Here is a 25,664-nt window from a genome sequence, read left to right as displayed (position 1 = left end):
TGTACTATCACATCATTTTATTAAACCATTGTTTTCCATCTGAAAAAAAAGGAAGAGGTTTTCTGAGCTCATTGCACAGTGGTCTCATTTCAGTTTATGTCCTGTGTGGGTGCACAGTTTTAATTCCTGCACTGATATTTAAATGTTGCTTCATGCATGTCACCAGGCAGGCGAAGAGCTTTAACAGGGTGTGTCTAAAGAGAATGAGGTCACACACACGTATGTTCATTAACACTGAAACCTGTGGCTAGCAAACTTGTCATATCTGTCCGACACTGTACGTGATTTGCAGCAGACTGTTAACACATAATGATGGCTGTATTCTTACACTAGATACATCATCTTATCCTCACACTCTCCAAAGTAATGTTTGCTAACAACATAGCAGCTCTTAAAATTGTATTTTACTATACTTAATCTGTTATTATGGAAAAAAACAACTTGATTTTATTAGTTTAGTTAGTATTAATTTGAGTCATTCACTCTTAAATATAAAATAAATCATGATTATTGTCTGCAATACCCACCAATCACCTACAGGATCACATACTGTATTATTAATTTCCTCCACAAACTAATTTAAACATTGATCTTGTAAAGAACATGCTATGCACCTCTATTAACTAAACTCTGTGCAATTGAATACCATGATAAGTGTTTCAATTCATTTTCAATGTACATAATTAATTACAATAATAACAATGAGTTGTGTGTTGGTGCTGGACAGTCATGTGAATTACTGACTCAAACCTGTGGCATTGAGACTTTACTGCGGCATGTGATCTGGCCTGCTGAACCATCACAGTGTGTTGGCAACATCCGAAGATGATTGACCTGTTTTGTTTTGTTTTTTTTGTATTTGTTTTTCACATATTAGTACACTTTTGAGGATACTGTGTACAAGTTTATTTTCACTATATACTGTATGCATATTTACATTTAAGGCTGCACATATCAACCAATGTAAAATATAGTGCAGACTAGAAAGAAATCATTCCACTGTTAATCATCTGGTTCTGATTTTCATCTGACATTTGACTCTGATTTTCATCTGACATCTGATTTTTAATATTGTTGCAGCCTGCAAATGTTCAGCGCCACTACATAAATCTCAAAAATCATTCTGTCAACTTTAGTTCATGTAGAGTAGGTAATGCTTGTTGTTGCTGCTGGAAACACAGAACAAACCACTCTGCAAAGAGACTTGATTGTGATTATTAACGTGTACACATGAATTTAGCCTGTTAAATGCTGATACTATGAATATAAGGTGAACACAAATAATGAGTGCATTTCAAACTGATACTAAATCAATTTCATATAAAGTATGTAGTAATAGGTAGTAATAGGAGAACAGACAAGATGCTCTGATCATACTGGTAAAAGTAATGACGTATTTGTACCATGTGCACACACCAGTGGTTGAATTGACTCAGCATGTGTGATATGGTCTACAAAGCGCCAGCCAATAAGAGGGAGTGTACTGTCTATTACAATAGTAATAATACATTGTGTGGAACATAACTATATGAGAGTTAGTGTGTTTAAATGCCAAAGACTAATGATCTGACTGTTAGCAGTCAACAAGCACCGTCTATCCTTAAACCTGTATATTGATTGTCTATTTGCACTATCCCTGTTTTAGACCTATCATTTGAAAGACTTCAGTGTGACTGTACGGATTGAGCCCGCCTGATAGTGAACGTGCGTCCCGTCCTGAAATAGTTCTCTATTTCCTCCAGTGAGCGTTTGCGAGTCTCTGGGATGCACACAGCATTGAACAGCAAGCAGAGGACACACACCACCATGAAACACAGGTAGGGCACGTACAGGCCGTAACTGTCCACTAGGTGTGTGAAGGCATGTGTGAGGATAAAGGCCGTCAACCAGCTGACAGTGACGCACAGACCGGAAGCCACGCCCCTGGCAACCAGAGGCAACACCTCTGACATCAGCAGCCAGGTGATTGGGCCCCATCCCATGGCGTATCCTAGGAGACAATATGATGACAGACAAAGTAAACAGCTGGTATGAAAGAAGATTGTCTTATGGCACAATACACCAAACAATCACCAAAAAATGTCGGCCGTATTAGATGGTGGTACATTTATTTATTTATTTATTTATTTTATAGACTTAAAATAACTATGTTGAATAGAAACGACCAGAGAAGTGAAATTGACCTAGCTCTAAAATTTACTTTAGAAAAACACTTATTTTTAATAACTTCATTTGGAAAAATTGGTTAACAATAATTTAATATATCTCTAATCTATAATATCTATAATTACTGCAATTAAAATATTGGGTACTCATTTCACATTTGTGCTGTAAATGTAAAAAATAAGATGGAAAAAAATGGCGTGGAACAATAACAGCTAAGCCGTTAAAGGTGGAGCAGATTTGAAATACTCGATTGATGATTAATCCATAATCACACGTCATAATTTAACAGTTGATTATATTTTCTATTGAGAATTTTCATCTGCAAAGTAACTAAACTTGTCAAATGTAGGGGAGTAAAAATAGCATTTCACTCTAAACTGTTGTAGAGTGAAAGTAAAAATAAAATACCAGTAAAGTACAAGCAACTGGAACTTGTATGTTACTTCAGTAAACGTAATAAATTAGTTAATTACTGCCTTTGCACCACGCCACAAGATTTTACAAGTCAAGCAGGGTGTGAGAATAGACTAATAGAAACCAGGCCGTTAGGAGTATTAGGAGATGGCTGTTAATGGCAGTTAATAATGCTTCAAAAGCTAAACACATAATGACATGTGGACACAATAGGTCTTAACAACACAACAGATAAATTGAAGCATGTCTTTCATTAGGAACAGGGAGACATGCCTGACAGGTTTTTAAATCTCCACCCTTTAAACAAGCTAATGCATCCCTGCATCTAAGTGATGTGTTTGCAAGCATTAATTAGCATATCTATCATATCAAAAGTGGTGGATGGACTGATCTCTGAGCCACACTTAAAACAAACTAAAAGTTGACTCACCAAATATAAAGACCACAGTGCTAATTAGAGGAAGCAGGCTTGCTGGACTGTGGACTAAGGTATTTCCTATGTCACTGTGGGTGGGGTAGTCCAGAGCTGTGAGATTTGGAGGAGCGGGTCCTGGAGGGCAAGATGTGTTGTGGGAAATCATAGTCAGAGTCAGAGTGGACAGGAACATCAGCATGCTGGACGTGTATAGCAGGGCTTTGCGTCCAACCTTATCCATCAAACTGGCAGCTATGATAACAGAAAAGAGGCGAACTAAGCCCACAATTGCAGCATCGTACCTGGCAGAGACAAAACAGATATACGGATGGAAAAAATGGATCTGATTTTAAAACAATCTATAGACATGATTGAAGTGATAAATAAAATTATTTAGATTATAGTTACATATTAATAAAAAGAATTTCTCCTACTTGGGCGCCAGAGAGACTTGGCTCTTGGCAAAGATGGGCTCCAGGTAGACCAGAATGGGCGTGATGCCCGTCATCTGTTGCAGGAAACGCATCACTACAGAGATGATGATTGGCCGGTAGAAGAGAGGTGTGGCCAGCTGGGCCAGTGTGACTTTAGTCTGTGTATTGATGCTGTGCTGCATTGGTAGAAAATAAATATTTAGAGAAGTAGAAATATGTCTTCTTATGTACATGTAGAAGTCTTATCTATATGAGTGGATCTCTCTAACGCAACAGTTTACTTAACTACCTCCTTTAAGCTGTTAAAACACGTTAAAGAGCTTTCTGTCTCTTACCTGTATGGCATTGAGCTCACTGCGGACGTCGTATTGGCTTCCCCTCAGCCAGCGGAGGGCCTTCTCAGCCCTCTGCTCTTGGCCCATAGAGAGAAGCCTCCTGGGGGAGGAAGGCATGAACAATAGCAGCACAACCATCAGCACAGCTGGCACTTCCCCTGCAATTGCCAGCCAACGCCATGGTACCACCAGACCTGTCACATGTAACGTGAGCAACAAGAAGTAAATGTAGTTTTATCTGTAAGGGTGGTTGAATATTGTTATTACTGCAGAAGTTGCTGTATCAACTAATAGAAGATTAAACATGAGTCTTAGAAAGGTACTGGGAAGCTAAAAGTGTACTATGCAGTGGTCATGATGTGCACTTACCCAGGGAATAGAGTGCCAAGGCTCCAAACACAGCAGTGATCTGAGGGCAGGAGCCCAGAGCTCCCCTCACTGCTTTGTGGGAGATCTCTGAGATGTAAACCTGTGACACACACACACAAAGAAACCAGTCACATGAACAGTATGTAGCATGAATTAAGGCAGGAAGCCATAAGGAGAACCCACATATATATATGCACATTAGATTCAAACATTGGAAATATAGAGCCAGGGCTATGGGGCAATAGGGCTAAGACAATATGGAGCTATGATCCTCTGTAAGCATGGTAACTTACAGGAATGGATGCTGCGGTCATTCCCCCGGCTACACCAGTTAGGAAACGTCCTGCGTAGAGCATCGCCAAGTTCACAGCTCCTCCAAGAAGCATGTACCTAATGATGTAATGTGTTACTGCTTTGTGTGCATTTGTACATTCAGGACATTTAAATTATGCAATGCTGAGATCTACCAATATGTATCTATACATTTAAAGTAACCCATAAACATTGTGCTTAAGTACAGTACTTAGGTAAATCGACTATCTAACCATAGACAAAAGTGAGACTCACCCAATAGTCAGTGGCACTGCTGACATCATGATGCTCATCTTCCGTCCAACCATGTCATTGAGCAGCATAGCTCCAAGTCCTCCAGCTGCTGCACCCAGTGTGTAAATTGAGCCAAACCATGCGGCCGCCTCCGTGTCCATCCTAAGCCGAGGGTCGGCATCAGGACTCTTGAGCTTTGGCAGGACAGGGCTCGGGTAGACTAGGGAGTAACCGAAGCTGAAGTTCCCCAGGACGGCGGAGAAGACAGCCAGGAACAGTCTAAAGTTACTGATCTGGAATGAAGAAATGTGCACTAGTTAGAATTTGGAAGATATATTAAGATTATTAACTAAGTAATATTTTGTGATTTGATGCTAAAGCTTCCCTTAAGCTTCGGTTTATAAACATAGGCATTTACTGTTGCATTTTTATTATTGTTATCCAGTGACCTCCTCTAGTACATAATGTTTTTTAAATTTTCTGTGTACCCTCTAAAAATCTAATCTGGGCTAAAACTGGAGGAGCAGTTTTAACCCATGATTTTTTAGAATGTAAGTTGACGAGTTATGCATGACTGGAACTGACTTCATGGAGTTCGCTTTACTTCTGTTTAGTTTTTTTTTCCACTGAATGTTTCTGTTTCAGCCACAATGGAGACTGTCAGCTCAGCAGTGTACCAATAAACAAAGGTGTTTCCGGCCATCTGAGTGTGCTTTTGGCTTATTGCTAAGAATCATGTCAATAATCCAATATTTGCTTTGAAATAAGAGTTTTTCTTGCAGACTGGTAAAGATTGTTGAAAGCATGGTTGAGCTGATTTGAATCAAACATGTAGGCTGTTATATCTAAATCTGGCTTGAGGAAATGAAACTGATTAAGTTAAAATTCTGGCGTCCCTTTATTAGTTGAAAGACCTTTGTATCATCTACTTTTAGCTTTCCCTTTACCATGAAACCTCTAAATTCTGTGCATCGCAGAATCAGAAACTTAAAATTATTGAGACAACTTGAGATGCTACTTATTTCAACCGTGATTGAAAACTCATGTCTTTAGGCTTAAATCAGTGTTTATTTTTCATAACATGCATTAATCTCACAGCAACATTAAGTCCAGTCTAATTCCTCTATGGGAAATCAGCCTCTACTCATACTTCCTCATTGCAAATTAAATAAGTGAAATGTTTCCAACCTTTGAATCAGATTTTGTTGATCTTCTTCTCAGCAGTGGCGTCTCTTCACCCATGTCAGCAGCATAAGAATGCACAGTTACCTGAAGACTAGAGGCTTTATCTTTAAGCTGTTAGACTTAAAGATAAAATAGGTAATATAATCCGTTTCAGGATGTCCGTCTGCCTCGTAAAGGTATAAGATAGTCAAAAAAAAGCAGCTGTTTTAAAAACCACTGCTAGATGAAAAGAAGTCAGTTCTGGAGAATCTTCCTTACAGGCCAGCAAAAAAAAATAAAAAAATAATAATTTAAAAAAAAAATCACTGTCAAAAGCACGCCTTTAAAATTAAATGACGATTTAGTTTGCAAGCAGCATCATATCACCCTGTTTGAGTGACAAACTTCCTGTGAACATGGGCAGTTCAGGATTTTCCGGGCTGACTCAACGACACTGACAAAGGTTAGCGAAGTGACAAGTGGTCATAAAGAAAATGAAACTGGAAATTGCGTTTACACCAGACTTTCACAAGAGAAACTGGAAGTCATGGTGTGAATGAATGGAACATTTTCAATATGCTGCGCTTTATTTATAAAAACTTAATAAACGGGAGAAAATCAAAACCGTCTTGCTTAATCTACTTGTGTGAAGTTTTAGTTGCTTTACTGGATTAAATACATTTGTTTAATACAAATGTTTTATACTGTAAAGTGCTTCAAACATTGTGTTAGTTCAAACAAACATTCAGATTCATGTTGCAACAGCTCACACAGACAACTGACTCCCATCCAGTGTTGTGGCAACCTGGTCACAAGCAGAAAGCAGAAGAGAGGGATCCACAAAATCATTCCTCGATTGGGTCATTTGAAGAGAAAGCAGAAGAAGAACAGAGCCGGTCCCCTGCCAGTTAACTCAGGGGGAAGAGGAAAGTACAGACCAGACTGCTTCTCCCTTAGCCTACGCATAATGAGATTGTAGTGGGAAATTTTGTATGTCACAGAACGGATACAGTTGTTAGACCGTGAATAACATGTATTTATGTGTAGCTGAGTGATTTTCTATTTGACTGCTTCATGTGAATACATTCTGTTACAAGATTTAGTGCTACATAAAAGTAACAAATACTAACAAAGCATTAGTTGGACGTGCATTTTGCAGATATTTTTATATGTTACAGTCGGCAACCATAAATTTAAATATCTTAAAGTTTATTTTTCTTCACACATATTTGTCCAACAGGAAGATAATGAAAGCTTTTCAACACTGCAGAGGAATAAACACAATGTTTTACGTCTACAATCAGTGTGTAGAACAATAAACTTTGATATTTATACAGTTTAACAATTGTTAGCATCAGTTTGTAGATTGATTCATTGAGTTGAGACCTTTTTTTTCTTCTTGTTCAGGCAGTGAGAAGACAAAAAGAAGCCAGAGAGAAGCCAAGTACCTGTTAAATCCATCTGCGTTTCCTCTCAGCTCCCTGATGATGGAAAATGTGTTCTTATCCCAGCCTGTGGGTGTGCTTTTGTGTATTCTGTGTATTTGTAGTGTGTATGCTGTAAGTACCAAGACCATCCCTGTTCAGTTATGTGTTTCTCTCTTCTTCTTGTTCCTTCACCTCCGCACTTCCACTCAGAAACCCAAACTCCCATCTGCATCTATCGCTGCTTCACTGCACCATGGGCAGCCTCAGGCCCGGCTGTTGGCCCCTGGTCCTGGTTCTGCTGCACGTTCAGCTTGTAGAGGTGCAGGGAATTGATCATGCATCCCAGAAACTACGTCGGCTCAGTGAACAGGTTAGTTTGAATCAGACTGGATGTGTTTGCATTAACAGATGCTAACTGGAATAGTGTATTGATGTCAAATTATTAGAGTAGCAGTTACATCAGTGGCCAAACATATGGTTCTGTGGTAAACAAAGTCAAAACACAAGTGCTACGTTGAATATAGATTTGGTAAAACTGAGTTAAGACCAACATCCACCTTTCATATACCTACTGTACTATGAAAAAACAAACTCACCTAGCATTGCTCTTCCCAAATCAGTTTTATTGTGATGAAATGTATTTAAGTTAAATCTAACTTATTTTATAAACAAAACAGAGCAGTGCAGCTGAATTTGGTTTTAAGTAGGTGTGTAACAATGACTAATAACTGTCCCAAAAGGCTGTGCTACACTTAGACATGTTAGTCATTTGCTAAAAGTACTAGAGGAAGCTCACAAGCATGTTCTTTTTTTATTTCCTCTTGGGATTTTATGTATTTTCCTGACCTGCAAATCATTTACAAAGCAGCTGCAATACCCTTATTTCTTTGTCAGTTCCAGCAGTTCCAGGCGCTGACCCAGGCACGGTTAGACATGTTGGCCCTGAACCAGAACAGAAACACCTCATGGCAACTGGAGAACCATATTCACACCCTGAACGACCATTACCACCACATGTCGCAGGACCTGGAACACCTTAGACAGAGCACAACGCAGGAGATAGAGAGTCTCAGGTTGGAGCTGGGGCACAAATGGTCACTGCACGGGCTGAAACACAAAAGACTAGTCTGTGTATTCTGCTTGTGTTTTCCACCTAAAGGTGTTATAAAAAAAAGCAGAAAATGGAGAGAAGATGGGGAAAGGCAATTTGAAGAGGCAAGAAAGTTCATGGAAGTCCAAGGACAAGAAAAATCATTGATGCTTTTCACATATTGTAAAATGTTTGCTCTCACTTGATAGGTTGGAAAATTTACATCAATATGAAATTTAGCAGGATTGGTCTTTGCATGGCCATGTCTGTTGTCCGTTCCACCACCTGTTTTCAAACTAGCTAAAATATCTCAACAATTGCCACATTTTCTTTTAAATTCATGCCCCCAAGAGGATGAATCTTGCTGACTTTGGTAAACCCATATCATCTTCTCTAGCTAACCTACCATGGGTAAACATCAGTATGTTAGCATGTGTCGTCACTGTTGTTTTGTTGTGTATTTTGTGATGCAAAATCATAACATACACTGCACAACATGATGTGTTTGAAACAACAAGCAACAAATTAATTTAAACAAACATATTCTCATGTTTATCGTTTCAGGGAGTGGAATAAGAAGCTTGAGAAGAAGAAGAAGCGACTGGAGGGCCGTCTGTCTTTGATGGAGAGGAACCTGAGGGAGAGTCACTGTTATGTCCAGATGCAGAAGCCTGATCCTAGTCAGGAACTCCTCAACCTCACCCTGGAATTCCAGAGCCAGGAGGAGAGGCTGGCTGCTCTTCAGGTCCAGCGAGACGAGCTACTAGTTGGGCTACAAGGGTTGCAGGAATCCTTGAAAAACCAGGTGCTGCGTGTGACTCAACTGGAGGGCAGGCTCGGTGAGGTTCTGCAGTGGAACAGAGAAGGGACGGTTAGAGGTTCGGAGAAGGGGTCCCTCAGTTTCACCGTCACACCTCTAGACCACTATGAACCACGCAGGAGAACCCAGACCCATAGAGGGAGGAGGCCTGGAAGGATTCTTGGACACATCCAACACAAACCAGAGGGAATCAGCCAACACAAGACTGATAGCTACTCACAAGCCAAGCCACATGACTACCACTCAACAAACCGGCCTAAACATTCAAAAGTCCAGAAGCCAAGACCTCAGCCACAGATAGAAGCTGAGTACCCAACTCTTAAATCCCAGTTTATAGATTACCTCCCCCAACCGGACCCTCACCAACCCCAGTCCCAGATCCAGGTGCAGGCCCAGACGCGGCCTCACCCGACACAGCAAGAGCAGCTCCACTCTCACAAAACAGGGTCATATCATCTTACCCAGAGACAGGCCCAGTTACACAACCCTAGTCACCCCTCTCAGCCTCAGCCTGTCTCCAAGGCTCAAACCCACCTTGAACACACCAATAACAAACAGAGCAGGACTGAAGGAAGGGCCCCTCAGCCACAGTCTTCAGATGTTCTGCCTCAACCCCAGTTGTATGACCCCATGGCGGGCAGCAGGAAAGGTGAAGAGGAGGAACAGAATAGCACAAAGACCGAGTCAGTGATCCATAATTTGCTCCAGCTTCCAGTGAGGCACAAAATCCCAGCACAACCAGTTCCCAAAAAGGATGCAACCAGTAAGTAAAAGTAAATATTGAGACATTGATCTCTTTAAACCTTTTTGTCCCTGACATGTAATAGAGGCTTTCGTAATGTCTGCTGTCATATAGAACAGGTTGTTCTGGAACTGTTTGACAATAGACTCCTATTTAGTTTGTGCTTTTGAGGTGGTTGTACAGTGTCCTTTCAGTGGTTTTGTTGATATTCAGCTTTCACAATTGTTTATAGGGTTTGTTTACCTGGCATTGAACATGCATATGCTCTCTCCCTCTGTCTGCAGTCTGTAATGTGGACTCCATGCTGTTCTTCCCTTCTGCATCAGTAGAGAACTACGTCACTTTCTCATTGACTCTCCCTGACCTTTCTGAATTTTCTGTGTGTCTGTGGCTCTGTGTGAAGGCCTCACACGTTGGCACAATGCTTTCTTATGCCACAGATGACAACGACAACCAGTTAGTTCTGTATGGACAAATCTCCTCAGCTTCTTCAGCATCCTTCCCTGGTTCTTCTTCCCACCTTTCCTCTTCTTCTTCTTTGTACTCACCATCTTCCTACACTCCTGCTTCCTTACCCTCCCTGGACTTGGTCATTGGAGACCCTGTCTATCGGCGTCTTCCTGCGTCATCACTCCTGGACGCTCAATGGCACCACCTCTGCATCCTCTGGTCCTCCATCCAGGGTCGTTTTTGGCACTATCATGACGGGCATCTCACCTCCTCAGGTTCCAACTTCAGGAAAGGCTGGGAGATTCCTGGGGGTGGATCAGTGGTGCTGGGACAGGAACAGGACTCTGTTGGTGGAGGGTTTGATGCTGCAGAGGGTTTTTCTGGGCAGATGGCAGGATTCAGGGTATGGAACCGAGTGCTGAGCCCCGTTGAAGTGGAAGGGGTGGCTGAAGGGAGAGGTCTGCCAAGAGGGGTGGTGCTTGACATGGAAGATATAAAAGAGGTGCACGGAGAGGTGCAGCAGGTGGCGTGTGAATGTTTAGAGCACTGTGTGTGATGAAATTATGTGGGATAATTCAAGTGGCTTCTAAAGGACAGCAATATACAATATTTCATTATTTTAAAACTTGGACATTGCTGCAGTTCACGTTATTAGTATCTTATAGTAATAGTATATTAAACTAAACCCATCAGCAAGATAAAATAGTGCTTATAACTGTCAATGTGATGTTAATGTCCACTAGTTTCAGTCCATTATTTTCCTTTTTAAAAATCATAGAAGGATTTGCAGACAGTGGGCACAGACCTGGAAAAGTTCCCACTCCTCCTACATAGTATAAATAGCTTTGAACTATGTTTTAGTTATTTTGTCTCATTTTATATTACTTATTTTTTATGTGTGTGATTGTTTTGCCCATCTTTGTAGTCCGTTTATGTGTCATGAGACTTGTTTTGCATTTCCCTACTTGGTTTCTGTCTCTTTGGAGTAATTTGATAAAAATGTAATGGTGTAAAAGTATGATATTTACCTCTTTAAACAGGAAATGCTAATTAAAATAGTCGTTTGAGAAAATGTCAGTTATTTTCTGTAGAAGCCTTTTAGAGCGCAGTCTCCAGCACAACTACAACTCCCAGAATGCAACGCGCTGAAGCGATTACGTTTGGCCCTTCACGCGATCCTTACAAAAACGTCACGGGATCCGCGGATGATCATGGGAGCTGAGGAAGAATAACAGTAGTTAGCTCAGCAGCAAGTGCGATTAATCAAAACATTGAGTGACTGTTAGAGCCTCAAGCTGTCGGCGGCCACCATGGCCAACATCACGAAGAAAGTGTCGTGGTCCAGCCGAGCTGACGAGTCCGGGTTAGCTGGAGAGGCGACACCGCTGCTCAACGGCTCCGAGCAGCCCAGACACTCCAGACAGGTAACTACTGTTAGCACGGTGCTAGCTGCTAGCTGCTAGCATATCATCTGACTCTCTTTTAGCAACAACAAGACGCTGTGTCATGTTTTATTAACCATTATAAAGCGATGTCGAGTCATGGTTATAGATGCCGCATGGACCCTGAATGCTTGTAATGTATTTACATGTTCATTTTGGAGTGTTTGATGTGTTGTTATGGCATGTTTTCAGCTGCACATAGATGCAAACACAAGATGTGTTTGGGACTGAATGTGCCTGGATGAACTATAAATAAATTACTGACATGTTGCCGGGAATTAGATTTAGTAATTTACAATAATAGCTTACAGAAGGCTTTTACAGAAAGTTCTGAGAAACCAGCTTGTTACTGGGATTAGTTACCATGTTATTTTGACATTAGCATGCTATGGTAACATTAAGGACAAATCCATTATAGATAATCTTTGGCTATTGTGGACATATTTTAATCCACTACAGGTTGCTTTTATTATATGATAGATTATACGTTAAGAATCTTATTAAAAATGAATACCAAGCTTTGTCAATAACTATGAGACATGATGTCTTTAGACTGAATGTGGTCAGCTGTTGAACTAATACAGAAATAAAACTGGAAAATCCTACTTCCTTTTTCCTCTATTGCAGGACTAGTCATATATTTCCTAAAGTCGAAATAAACTAATTTTAACTTCTTTTGTTAATGTGTTTATGTAGGCTTTTGCTTTGTAATTAAAGTACTTACAATAGACCTGAGTTGAAATGACATTCATTACAGGATACACATGTTGTGTAGTTTAAGAATCAGAAAACTGGACTCAGTAGTCAGAAGAGGGATGTTACTTGTGGTGTAACTTAATTATACAATTAGGTGGGATCCAACATCTGTCTGATGTTAATCTATGAGTAGCAACACGTAGCCATATATACATATATTTTTGTTGCTTTCTGTGATTTCTCCAGCCGTCTGGAGGAGATGGTATATTTCAGATAGGCAGACTCAGCACGGTGGATTTGGAAGAGGAGATAACGTCTGATGAGGTAAAGTCTGAACCCGAAATGTCGTCACACTCCATCCGTCTGTCTTTCACTCCTTTTGATCATCACTCCTTGAAGACCCGTAGAAGCACTTATGATAGATTCCTTTGTGATCACCTTATTCACTACAGCCCAACTATCTCCCGGCAAATCAACAATAAGTGATATCCTTTATGCCTTAAAATTGACCATACCATATCAGATGACATGTATGAGGCATTTATTATAATATTGAGATAAAATGGAGAGAACACACAGAAGTGACTTGCAATGAGTCCAAAGCAACAGTTGACTCAGACAGCGTGCATAAAAGGCACATGTTTGGAAACTGTCTGATGGTTTCCACTGTGATACATTGCAAATAATGAATAGATGCATGCGTGTTTGATATGCTTGACCTTGAAAGAATAAATGGAATGTACAGTGAAGGGTGTGTTATCAAAAGCCTTCCTTTTACAATAAAGTACAAATATGCAGTAAATATGAAAGTTTAAAAGAGGTTGAATTAACTTGCACAACAGCACAACAGCCAGTTACTCAGGTTTAAAAGCTCTGTCAGTCAATGGGAAACTGCCACAAAGAAACAGTAAAAATCAGTGGTTAAAATGCATTGTTTGACAAAAAAGAAGTGAAAGCCCTTGCCTCAGGCTTCAGTCAGCAGTAACAACCCAGTACAAGTTATTGACAACTGACACATGAGCAATAATTGAGGTTATTTGGACATCACTTGGTAGTTTAATGGTGCATCACAGACGTTTCTTAGTCTTTGTTGCAGCTGATGGAAATGTGATGCTGTTGTTTGTTTAGGAAAAAAAGTTTATTTCCAAAGTTGTGTCCCGTTTCTGTTCATGTTAGTTTTTTTATTTAGATGCTTTAGTTGCTTCTGAATGTGTCTGTGTAGATGGGCCACAACTGTGTGAACCTAACATTGCATGTAAATGTGAAATGTCTTTTTTTACTGCCTGTAGCCGGCATGTTTGTGTGTATGCATGGTATCACTCACTTGCACCAGTGTTTCCTTTAATACTAAATAAACTGCACTTACATAGAAAAACAACAAACATGCTTACAAGCCTTCTCCGTAGGTTCTGTTTCCAAGATTTTTATTTCTAAATGCTTCGGAGGAAACACTGGTGGCTTGATTCATTCACTGTATTTTCCATTTGCCTTGTTATTATTCATTATTATTTTGAATGTAAAAAACTTTTCATATCGTTTTAAATGTTTGTGAATTGTTGCTGTGCTCATTCTGGTTGTATCCACAATGATTCCTTTGACTTCAGGGTCTTACCATGAGTCACATGATGCAAACTGTGAGAGGTCACAGAGTTTTATGTGGTGAACTCATTTTTTCTGTATGTGTCCCTGCAGGAGTCTCTTAGGGGGAGGCCCAAAGAGATCCCTCACAATGAGAAGCTGCTGTCACTTAAATACGAGGTAAAACTGCACGCAGCTGATTATTAGATAATTGAGGAAACCCCTGATTTCATTTGGCAATAATGGTTTTAATTAAAGAGCATGTGTCGGATTTAAAACATTCCTATTTTTCCTTTTTCCTACTGCTAAAAAGAAATAATAAACTTAAATGAGTCGGTAACATTGAACAAAAAAATTCCCCCAAACAATGAGGGTTGCAATCTTGTAAGCTTACTGAAAACTGGTGACATTTGGAAAATCAGCTTACAAAATTACTGACATTGATCTAATAATGTATATGGACACACAGTCAGTTTTGTCAGGATTATTGGTCATTGTTACCCACAGAGGTTTAGGAGTAAACACCACTACATTTGTCATTATTTTTAATTTATTTATTTTATTCTGTGTGTGTGTTATTCCAGAGTCTAGATTATGATAACATTGAGAACCAGCTATTTCTTGAGGAGGAAAGAAGGATGAGTCACATGGTGAGTAAAGTGAGAATCACCTGAATATATGATTTACTATCTCCTCAACTACTCTTTCAACTCCTAAAAAATATGTTTTGCTCATATTTTACTTCCCTGTGTGAAAGTGGTACGATGTGCAGAGTTGGACAGTACCAGGAAGGTTTGTCTGAGCTCTTTGTGGAAACCTTAAAATTTGAAGACATGCATGCACAGTATGATCATGATTTGTGAAAGAACAAACTAGGTGAAAGCTATTCAGTCTATGTACTAAAAGTACAAGGTAAACTTTGAAAACGAACCATATTTACATATTCATATATATTGTGGAAGAGCCCTAAGGCAAAACCAGAGCCCTAATTAATTATTTAAACAGAGTCGTTTTAAATGTCTTCATGAATCATGGGAGAGAATCTTTAATATTTTAGTTTGTAAAAATTCACAATTTCAGCTACTCTAATCTCTCCTCTGCTTTTTCTTTCATCTCTCCACTTTCCTCTCTTGTGTCATTAGAGTTTCCGCTGTCTGGAGATCAGTCGATGGATAGTCTGCGGGCTGATCGGATTTCTGACCGGCCTCATCGCCTGTGGTATAGATATTGTGGTGGAGAAACTGGCTGGGTACAAATATGAAGCAGTCAAAGAGAGTATCCTGATCACAACTAGCATTTAACTGGTGCTTTCACTGTGCTTGTTTTAATAATTGATAAATAGCTACATAAATATTCCAATAGTCTGCTAAACAGCTGGACTATTATAGGCCGATTTCAACCCCCCTAGACTTGTCCTTGACCTCTGACCCCTCGCAGACATAGAGAAGTATACAGAAGCAGGTGGCCTGTCTATCTCTCTCGTTCTCTGGGTTGTCCTAAACTCTGCCTATGTCATGGTGGGGTCCATCATAGTTGCATTCTTTGAGGTAAGACTGGACGGAAAATGTGATTTGAATGATAATGTGATTTTTAGTTTGGAAACAAGATCCCTCCCTTCAGTTCACTTCCTGTTTTGTTTGTCTTACCATATTCCTGGAGTGGTGAGAGTAAGTTTTTGAAGAAGTATTTCATTTAAAAAGTCTTCAGTCGGTTAAATCTCTCGACGACAAACCATTCAAACTCATGTGGAAGTGAAAACTAATTAAGTAATTTTTTTCCTCCAACATTGAGTAATACTTAAAATATGTAAAGACGTGCTTCTCTATTCCTGCCATTCTGGTACACCGCATATTATGTGTTCGTGATTGGAGAAAGCTGAAGTTTTATTAGGTAACGTTATGGCATACTCCTGCAAAAAGAAGTGGTGTATTTCAGATTTCTGTTCACATAAGTTTGCAGTGTCAGCGTTCAATGTGATCCCATGTGATAACCATTGACAGATTGTTCCACTTTCACGATGATTATATCAACACAGCCACTGTTTTCTGATCATAGTCAAGGCTTTAGATAATACTTCAGCAGTTAGAAATAATGCATGTCGTCCTGTTTCCCGCCTTTCGTCTTTTTTCTCGTGTTTCACCTTCTATTAATTCTAACTCCACTTCTGTCGCTTCCAGCCCGTAGCAGCAGGAAGTGGTATTCCACAGATAAAATGTTTCCTGAATGGAATCAAGATTCCCAGGGTGGTACGCCTCAAGGTACGCACAACACACATACTAATGGACTCACTTGAACAGAAGGACGCTCCGTATCCTGACGTTTTGTGCTTGTCCTCCACAGACACTGGTGATTAAAGTGTTCGGTGTTATCTGTTCGGTGGCTGGTGGTCTCGCTGTTGGAAAGGTTCAAATATTTAACTCTAAAAACTTTTATCTGTGAAAATATCACCTATAACTTTTTATTGTTCAGCTTAAAGGTCAAGTAATTTGCCTTTCTCACGTCTACTCTTTTTTTACTCATAATTCCTCAGGAAGGGCCTATGATTCACTCTGGGGCTGTTGTAGCTGCAGGAGTCTCCCAGGGCAGGAGTACTTCTTTAAAGAGAGACTTTAAGGTAAATGTGTACTGAATTAAACGTGTTTAAATATTCGTGCTGATTGGTATGGTTGTGCACTAGGGATGCAATGATCTCAAACTGTCACACAAACATCCACAGTTCTTTACTGGCTCTCTACTAGTGTTTCAAATAATTGGTGATTTATAAACAAAACAAACCCCAAGGAATTTAACCATTGGTTTGGAGAGATGTTACATCCCAATCACATGTCATGCTTTAAAAATATCGTGGTTAGTGTGGGAAAGTAAGAAGTAAGTATAAATCTTTTTCAAGCATGTACTACTTATACTGCTACTAAAATTATTGTTGTGTGTTTGTAGATCTTTGAATACTTCCGGAGAGATACAGAAAAGAGGGACTTTGTTTCCGCTGGAGCTGCTGCTGGAGTTTCAGCTGCTTTTGGAGCACCAGTTGGTAAAAACACAACTCTAGCAAAACAGAAATTGTCTCTCTTAGTTATGTGGGTAATCTAGCTTAGCAGTAAATAAAGTACAAAAGTTTGGCTGCAGGCCCAAATTAGAGAAAAAGAAACCTGTGTGGAAACTCTAGAACTTGATTGTTGCCAGAGGAACTGGAAAAAAGGGTATGTGAACAAGTACAAGCCTTGATGATTGATGACACCGACAGTAACTTGTTAGGACTGTGAGAAGATTCAAAGCTAACAATTAAGAAAACTTAACATGCTTAGCTAACCAGATACAGACAAACAATAATACATAAATAATAATAATAATAATAAAAAACACCTTAAGAACCAAAGACAAGTGCAAAGTTGTTTTTTACTTTAGTAGCCAAGAAACTCGTGATAATACAATTTTCAGCAAAAACTCATCATCACTTAAGCATTTTATCGTTTTATGCTGCCTGTCAGGTGACATATATTCATTAATAGAAATGACTGCTTGGAAGTGATGAAAAAACCTTATATGATGCTTTGGACAATATGATTTCAATTTGTTTTAAATTGTTTTCTACATGCTATTAGAGACATTTCTCCACCTGACTTGTGAGGAAACAGCTGCATTGTACATTTGGATGCTATTTTCCTGCAGATATTACCATCAAATTCACAAACTGTGTCTCACTCTGTTATACTTTATGTTACCTTTGTGTAAAAGGTTATGTTAACGCAACGTAGATCAAATGATGTAAATTCTGTCTTGAATGTTGACTATAATTTTATCTGTTTGGAACACAGGTGGTGTTCTGTTCTCTCTAGAGGAGGGAGCTTCTTTCTGGAACCAGATGTTGACATGGAGGATAGTAAGTGATGCAGTGCTATGTGTAACCTCATTGAAATTAATAGATAATGTGATTAATGATCATGTTATCAAGTGAATTAAATAAAGAGGTTTGTTATTATATGCATGTTTTTTGCATTTATCTCCACGTCCTTTTGTAGTTTTTCTGTATATTTACTCTCTTACACCCTTTTTGTTTGTTACCTGCAGTTCTTTGCCTCCATGATTTCCACCTTCACCCTGAACTTCTTCCTCAGTATCCATCATAAAAAGACCGGAGAACTTTCCAACCCGGGTCTCATCAACTTTGGAACCTTTGACAGTGAGGTGAGAAGCTTACATTGCACGTGTATCTCCAGCTTTATAATTTATATAATGTTAGTGAATGTAAATGATGATGCGTGTATTGTCCTTTTTTAGACTATGGCTTATAACCTCTATGAAGTGCCGTTGTTCATCGCTATGGGAGCTATAGGTAAAGATTTCTCTTTTTGGATATACAGATGTGACGAAAAGTGCTGGTACCTGTCACACTTCACAGAAACTATGCTTAATATTCATCCTGAAAAGTGTATTTGCAGGCCTTTAGTTTCCTGTAGAACAAAACAAAGATGTTGTGTTAAACCAGAATTCTCGCTTTTTCCACAAATATTATTTTAAAATGCCTGCTTGAAGATCTAGATATACAGAAGTGGATTGTATAGATATTTGAAGCTGATTAATTATCTTTGGCTGTCATCCAGGTCATGACTTTCTCAAAGGTGGCACTGAACAACAGCACCTTTGTGTTTTTACTATCTTAAATGTCCTCAATCTTACAACAACTCATTTGACTTTATAAATGTAGAACAGTACACCAGAGAGGAGAGATAAGAGAGTTGACTAAGAATATAAAGGAGAAGTGCATTACCAGGAATGGTTAGAGTTAAAGGCTATAAGACCATTTTCACACAGTACAGTTTGATAATCCTGTGACTACAGTGGCTAACATTAAGAGCTTGAAGGGTCCATTAACTGTAGGAAAATAAAGTAACATGTCTGTCCATGATAGCGGTTTGCGTGTGTGTGTGTGTGTGTGTGTGTGTGTGTGATAGTGTGTTTGCATACACGCCATGTTTTAACCTAATACTGTTTTTATGAATATGAACTCCTTCCTGTGCAGGAGGATTGCTGGGAGCGCTGTTCAACTTTCTTAACAACTGCCTGACTATGTTCAGGATTAGGTAAGATAGAAAGCTTAATAAATATATATATATATATATATATAATAAACTCTATATATACTGGGAGATGGATCCCTTCTCAGTCTTTTTTTGTTTTTTTTGATTGTAAAGCCCCATCAGGCAAAGTTGTGATATTGGGATTAGAAAATAAAACTTGAATTTACTTGACATCAGGTGATACTTGAACATCTGCCTTGTATGTGACACATGCCAATAAAAACAATACATGTTAGCACGAAGGATTTGTTGTTTCCTATCAAAGACAGGGCGGGGTTTAGGATAAGGAAGAAGCTTCAAACATCTTGTGATTGATGAGTTTAAAAATAGTCACAGACTCTAAGAACTGGTGCAGTCAGTGTTTGGACTGATCTTTGAGACCTCTTTAAAGGAGTTGAGGTTCTTCTGCATTTTTAATAAACAGTTAAACCAACACTAACATTCAGAGACAGTTTGTGTAGCTTTGGTTAAACTTGTGATAAATACCAAGTTTGCAGTCTCTGTCATGCATTTCTTCAGTGGATTACTGTATGTGTACAACCTGTCTGGCGGTAAAAAAACAAACTCATCTGTCATGTCTATTGTTGTAACATTTCCTAACAGTAATTGACATTTATAGCCACACAGCCAGAAGGCAGATTGTGCAGAGAAACTTAGTTTTCCACTAAACTGGTTTCATGGCATTCACAGAGTGGCCTCATCATCCGGGAAAGTCCAAAGTTTGTTGTTGAGAAAAGCTATTATGTGTAAGATTAGTGTAAGAATTAATGTTATCTGGTGTGTGTGTGTGTGTGTGCGTTAGATACGTTCATCGCCCTTGTTTGCAAGTGATGGAGGCCATGTTGGTTGCAGCAGTGACAGCAACAGTTTCATTCACCATGATCTACTTCTGCAATGACTGTCAGCCTCTGGACAAAGACCACACAGAAGAGTACCCACTACAGGTACACACACACGCGCACACACACACACACACACACACACACACACACACACTCTTCTCACATGTTTCACTTGTGTCACCACTTTGCAAATAGTAATCCTAATAACCTTTAGCGACAGTTTCAGATAAGATGTGCCGTGTTTACTGAGAGTCTTATTTCTTCTGAGGATGGTTAGAAGTTAAAATATGAACTCTCCAATGCTTTTGTTGATGCAAAACACTATTCCGGTCAGGCTCGCTGTGCATTGTTTATAAAGCTAGTTGGCTTCTGACCTGCACTAAACCCCATCTGTCCTAATACTGTGTGTTTTAGAATTGTGCATTACCAGAAAAATGACATGTACTGTAAAGCTTCACCGAGGTTAGAGATTTGCTGTTTGTGAACCCTCTTCATTCTCCAGTTGTTCTACACTAACCTGTGTTTTACATTTTTGTTCTTTTAGTTGTTCTGTGCAGATGGGCAATATAACTCGATGGCAACAGCTTTCTTTAACACTCCTGAAAGAAGTGTCCGCAGTCTCTTCCACAACCAGCCGGGTAAGCCTGTGTTAAAATAGCAGAAGCTCACTGAAGCTGTTTTCTTCATTCATTGTGTAAATATGTTGACGTGGGGGGAGGGGTGATTGTAATGATAAAAGTCAAACATTATTTTGACTTTTACAGGAACCTACAATCCTCAGACACTTGGCTTGTTCACTCTCACCTATTTCTTCCTGGCGTGTTGGACCTATGGCCTGGCTGTGTCTGCTGGAGTCTTCATCCCATCTCTGCTAATAGGAGCAGCCTGGGGCAGACTGTGTGGAATACTACTGGGCCAATTGTCTTCCACCGGCAAGGTTAGCGTGTCTGTTCATGTTGACTATGTAGAATCCCTAACCCTAACCTCTTCACTTTCCCATACTGAAAACACGTCATATTGATTTTATTTCCAGTACAATCATCAGATTGGTTTGTAGTTTCTGTTTCATATCAACATTGTTTCCTATACTATTCCTATTATTTCCTATAAACTACATGCATCAAAAATCAAAAACTCCCTTGGTACATTGTCTAACCCCTTAGTTGCAAATAAAAGGGTTGGTTTACAGAATAGAAAATAATTCTTATAGCAGCATACTCCATAGTTATGCAGGTTTTTCAGAATGAGGGTCAGTATAAGAATAATACATGCAGCAAAATGTGGAAGTATTCAAACAGTGGTAAAAATTTAACCACATCCTGCTGCTTGAAACAAACCCAGTCTCACCACAAAAAGCTTAGTGTATGCTTTTGGTTCGTGCAGTTAAGTCTGCTTTAGAGCATAGAAATGGAATTAGAAAATAAAATATGAAGATTTATAGTAATGTTATATAATTGTATTTTAGTGCCAAAAGAAAACATTGTTTGTTTAATATCCTAAAACGAAATGCTGGAATTTTTCATTATGTCTACTGACTCATCTTGAACGTGAAATATTTGAGATATGAGAAGAGATGAGTTTTATTTGGTTGGTTATAAAAACATTAAGGTGAGTGACTAAATATTCGAGATACCCTGACCTGCTGCTGACTTCTCTGTATTTTATTAGATCTGGGCTGACCCTGGTAAATATGCCTTAATTGGAGCTGCTGCTCAGTTAGGTAAGTGTTCTGTTTTAAAGCTGAGCAGGAAGGTAAAAGTGGTTTTAGTTATACAGTTAATATACAACTGTAGTAATGTTGTGCTGTACGCAGGTGGGATTGTGCGAATGACTCTCAGTTTGACCGTCATCATGATGGAAGCTACGGGAAATGTCACATACGGCTTTCCCATCATGCTCGTCCTCATGACTGCAAAGATAGTCGGGGACTACTTTGTTGAGGTGAGTGAAAAGGCTGAGACACGTTCTGTTCCCACCCCCCTCCGTGTCCCATTTGCTGGTAAAACCATGTTCATAGAACTAGAAAGGGACCACCAAACTCTTCAAAAGTTTTATAGTCTGTCGTGCGGACACATTTGCTTTACTGCTGAAGGGACACAGTGGAAACGTGGAGGTGAAAATTATGTCAAACCAAACTAGTAATGAGTTAAAAATAAAGACTAAAGTTGCCGAGTGACTTGGTGTAGAACAGAAACGGCACAGTTGGAGAAGGTGGAGCACATCTTAACCAGTTTGCCCACTGCCAGGTAGTTAATCCCTGACAATGCACCAGTTATTTGTTGATTTTACTTGTTTATAAGAATTGTTGTCTGCAAAAATAAGTAGTACCTAAGTCTGAACAATACATTTAGTCTTGTAAAAGTACAACATTTCTTTCTGAATTGTAGCAGATAAAGCAATTAATTCAAAAATTAATCAGATTATTTAATAATTACAATAATTATTAGTTGCAGCGCTGCTATCGATAGATGTGTGGAGCATTCTCGTTACAGTTAGAATGTATTCTAAATTGGGGCTAAGGCAGTGTCTGAATCCTGTTTACTGTTTCCCGTTATAGGGCCTTTATGACATCCACATCAAACTACAGAGTGTTCCCTTCCTGCATTGGGAGGCTCCTGCCACCTCACACTGGCTGACTGCCAGGTAAGGTCCTGTCTGATCTCATGACATGACATCTCGATTTGATGACTCTTATGAACCACATTCAAAACATCTAAACCTGCAAGTTTATCTCTCACTGTCTTTGAATGACTGTTTCCCACCATCACCGCCTCCAAACGTTCTTTCATTCAGAGAGGTGATGAGTTCTCCGGTCACCTGTTTGAACCGGATAGAGAAGGTGGGAACCATCGTCGACATCCTTAGCAACACATCCACCAGTCACAATGGCTTTCCCGTCGTTGTGCAGGTTACTGATAGTGATGAGGTACAGTATGATTCTGTTTTTAAATTTCTTACATTTATGTTTATTGGATAGAACAATAATTTGAGTCCATGGGTGGAAACCCACTGTAAATAAAAGTTATTTTTACTGACATTTGGTAATGATGGGCAAAATAATGTAACTTCAAAATCAATACATATCAATTCATTTTCACATTCAGGTTTCACTCTGCTCCGCTCTGAAAGCTGCACTGTAGATCCTGCTAGCAGGTTGAGTGAACACATGAGTTCAGTGAGGAAAGGATTATTCAGATCGGCTTTATTTTAGCCAGTACTGATCCTTTAAAAATGCCTTGATCAATCTGGTATTGGTCCTTGGGATCAGTATCAGACCACCATTTCTCTTGAAGCACTAGTTAAGTTAAGCTTAAGTGCAAATAAAATTAATCTCATTGTCTCTGTTCTCTCATTCAGCCAGCGAAGCTCTGTGGCCTCATCCTTCGCTCACAGCTCATTGTTCTTCTCAAGCACAAAGTAAGAAGTGATCTTCCAGCGTCAATAGTGTAAATCATTATATTTTGAACAGTATCAGTCATTGTTTGTTCCTGTTCTGTGCTGGCAGGTATTCGTGGAGTTGGCTCGATCCCGACTGACCCAGAGGAAGCTCCAACTGAAGGATTTCAGGGACGCCTACCCCCGCTTTCCCCCAATCCAGAGCATTCATGTCTCCCAGGATGAGAGGGAGTGTATGATGGATCTGACAGAGTTCATGAACCCAACGCCTTACACAGTGCCACAGGTAAAACACAGATAGATGCTGATAAATTGCACACTGATTGTGCTTATGGATTATACTTTCTACATGTTGTTGGTCTTTGTCTGTTTTTTCACCTTTTCAGAAGTTTGGTATAAATGAATGAACTTAAACTGGCTGTTTGATTGCAGGAAACATCTCTGCCGCGTGTGTTTAAGTTGTTCAGAGCTCTGGGACTCAGGCACGTAGTGGTGGTGAATGATGAGAACAAGGTGAGTGATGAGCATGTGTTTATGTTTGGGTTTCCATCCTTTCTACGCCTTTGTATTTAATGATAGTATTCAGGTTGCTGAATGCTGTGATGATGGTAGATTATATGACGTCACCTTTTTTGGTTTGCGACTGTCTGCAGGTGGTTGGACTGGTGACCAGGAAAGACTTAGCCAGATATCACATGGGCAAACATGGGCTGGAGGAACTTCAGCTGGCACAGACATAGTGTACACACACACACACACACACAAACCCATGAACTATGACCACCTGATGCCTCGTAAAGCTGTTGCGCTTTACTTGCTATGCAGCCCACAAGGACACGATCAAAGAGCAAGAGTTGACTTTTATTCTTTGATGCCATAAAAGTCACAAAGTGACCCCATCTACAGGCCTGGGTTATTAACAGCAAGTCAAATTTCAAAGTGGTAATTACTCTTGTAACAAGTCAAAGATAAACACACGGATTTGCACCATTAAATATGTGTTAACGGATTTATTTTCATAAAACTGGGGCTTTCTAATTTTGTCGTTATTGCAATCGCTGTGTTTTTCTGGTGAAGAATCAAATGCCACTGTTTTGTTTTTCCTTTGGCTGTGTGCAGTTTCTTCCTGTTTACATAAACTTTTACAGCCACTTCTGCAAGTTTGAAGAGAAGAAGGCCAGAGGAGAAGAATCAGTTTGATCCATACAACGTGGACAACCTGATACTTTTCCTCCTCAACATCGCAGGAACAGTTCAATGTCAGATCCATTATGAAGACTTGCTGTGATAATGTAGTGATACATTATTAAGTCACAATATTGATGAATTACATTTTAAACAGTCCAGATGATTGTTTTTTTTATGTCTTGACATTCAAACTGACTTGCTTTTAAAACCTGATTTTCTCAGTCTGTAGTATCAGCATATTCGCTAACCACTTCAGGTTAGTAAATGTCATATTATCAATTTTTGTGTGATTATTTTGCACTGAAAGAATGATATTTATTCTTGATATTGAAACGAAGTTTTAATTTAAAGTGTACAGATTGGACTGGCATCCCATAATTGAAGGTCTTTTCACGTCTTGTCTTATCCTCAGCTTTTCTGAGCATTAATACATACGTGCATTTGTACTACTGTCAGTAAAACGTATTGGTACTCATAGGTATTAACATGTTTTTATTACCACTTGCTGTTTGCACTTTTACTTACTACTGAAACGTGTCTCCGCAGGAAGCGCTATATGAATGTAGACCTTTGTTAACCACATATCCTCAGTTTATGCTTGTGTTCGTCAGTCAGTACCACACACAACGCAAATATTCAGATTTATCATTATTTTATTATGTTACTTTGTAAATCTAACATTTCTTCAGTTATAGTGTTAATTTTCCTTTTTGTGCACCTTGTGTTTACCGTTTGTGATCGTTGTTTTGTTGTACAGTTCCAGATGTTCAGCTATCAACTATGCTCTATTTTATAACTACTTGATAAACCTTTTGTGATTGAATAAAGAAAAATTGCCTGTCATCATCGTTGAAAGTGAACTTTGGTAAGTGTTTATTGTCTTTGCTTTCTTAGCAAAATCAAAACTTAGCAGTTACTTAGCATTGCACATGCTTAGAGCCATGAGTCACATGAGTGATGTATGGATCCAGAATCACATATAGTAGAAAAGAATCAGTCAGTACAGTCCTTTCCCACTCGTACTATTGTCTGAACCCATTCCCTTAGTTTCCACTAGATGTCAGAGAAAGGC

The 25,664-nt window shown here is 39.3% G+C and overlaps 3 protein-coding genes across 4 annotated transcripts; 2 read left to right on the top strand and 1 right to left on the bottom strand.

The window, feature by feature from the left end:
* On the bottom strand, window positions 1-6,299 carry slc2a6 (solute carrier family 2 member 6). The gene is made up of 8 exons (XM_026362148.1): window positions 5,868-6,299; window positions 4,701-4,972; window positions 4,427-4,523; window positions 4,134-4,233; window positions 3,765-3,958; window positions 3,430-3,605; window positions 3,011-3,297; window positions 1-1,990 (listed from the first exon to the last, which is right to left on the bottom strand). The coding sequence occupies exons 1-8, from the start codon at window positions 5,919-5,921 to the stop codon at window positions 1,665-1,667; spliced, it is 1,506 nt and encodes a 501-aa protein (XP_026217933.1). The 5' UTR covers window positions 5,922-6,299; the 3' UTR covers window positions 1-1,664.
* A 960-nt stretch (window positions 6,300-7,259) lies between these two features.
* On the top strand, window positions 7,260-11,164 carry LOC113160825 (pentraxin-4). The gene is made up of 5 exons (XM_026358276.1): window positions 7,260-7,357; window positions 7,481-7,640; window positions 8,165-8,343; window positions 8,925-9,943; window positions 10,207-11,164. The coding sequence occupies exons 1-5, from the start codon at window positions 7,338-7,340 to the stop codon at window positions 10,926-10,928; spliced, it is 2,100 nt and encodes a 699-aa protein (XP_026214061.1). The 5' UTR covers window positions 7,260-7,337; the 3' UTR covers window positions 10,929-11,164.
* Window positions 11,165-11,571: 407 nt separating this feature from the next.
* clcn7 (chloride channel 7) lies at window positions 11,572-25,452 on the top strand. Of its 2 annotated transcripts, XM_026352601.1 has the most exons (25): window positions 11,572-11,796; window positions 12,757-12,834; window positions 14,203-14,268; window positions 14,673-14,738; window positions 15,231-15,363; window positions 15,526-15,635; window positions 16,266-16,346; window positions 16,429-16,491; window positions 16,619-16,702; window positions 17,026-17,119; window positions 17,904-17,968; window positions 18,157-18,273; window positions 18,367-18,421; window positions 19,109-19,169; window positions 19,969-20,110; window positions 20,553-20,646; window positions 20,773-20,945; window positions 21,677-21,728; window positions 21,822-21,949; window positions 22,566-22,651; window positions 22,802-22,934; window positions 23,366-23,425; window positions 23,514-23,690; window positions 23,837-23,917; window positions 24,058-25,452. In XM_026352601.1, the coding sequence occupies exons 1-25, from the start codon at window positions 11,683-11,685 to the stop codon at window positions 24,142-24,144; spliced, it is 2,400 nt and encodes a 799-aa protein (XP_026208386.1). In that variant the 5' UTR covers window positions 11,572-11,682; the 3' UTR covers window positions 24,145-25,452. The 2 variants fall into 2 exon arrangements, with proteins under 2 accessions (XP_026208386.1, XP_026208394.1); XM_026352609.1 differs by lacking the exon at window positions 12,757-12,834.
* The last annotated feature ends 212 nt before the right edge of the window (window positions 25,453-25,664 follow it).

This window comes from Anabas testudineus, chromosome 8 (assembly GCF_900324465.2).
Source record: "Anabas testudineus chromosome 8, fAnaTes1.2, whole genome shotgun sequence".
NCBI lineage: Eukaryota > Metazoa > Chordata > Actinopteri > Anabantiformes > Anabantidae > Anabas > Anabas testudineus.
The sequence above is the reverse complement of the archived record's forward strand: the minus strand, read 5'-3'. Positions and strand labels throughout refer to the sequence as shown.

Bases quoted from the DNA above. Each gene is read 5' to 3' on its own strand.
- slc2a6 (XM_026362148.1), bottom strand. From the start codon at position 5,921: ATGGGTGAAGAGACGCCACTGCTGAGAAGAAGATCAACAAAATCTGAT. The intron at 3,606-3,764 runs GTAAGAGACAGA...CTACCAATGCAG, and splicing joins GTGAGCTCAATGCCATACAG to CACAGCATCAATACACAGAC. The intron at 3,298-3,429 runs GTAGGAGAAATT...TGTCTCTGCCAG, and splicing joins CAAGTCTCTCTGGCGCCCAA to GTACGATGCTGCAATTGTGG.
- LOC113160825 (XM_026358276.1), top strand. From the start codon at position 7,338: ATGTGTTCTTATCCCAGCCT. The intron at 7,641-8,164 runs GTTAGTTTGAAT...TTTCTTTGTCAG, and splicing joins TACGTCGGCTCAGTGAACAG to TTCCAGCAGTTCCAGGCGCT. The intron at 9,944-10,206 runs GTAAGTAAAAGT...CTCTGTCTGCAG, and splicing joins TCCCAAAAAGGATGCAACCA to TCTGTAATGTGGACTCCATG.
- clcn7 (XM_026352601.1), top strand. From the start codon at position 11,683: ATGGCCAACATCACGAAGAAAGTGTCGTGGTCCAGCCGAGCTGACGAG. The intron at 15,636-16,265 runs GTAAGACTGGAC...TGTCGCTTCCAG, and splicing joins TCATAGTTGCATTCTTTGAG to CCCGTAGCAGCAGGAAGTGG. The intron at 23,918-24,057 runs GTGAGTGATGAG...GACTGTCTGCAG, and splicing joins TGGTGAATGATGAGAACAAG to GTGGTTGGACTGGTGACCAG.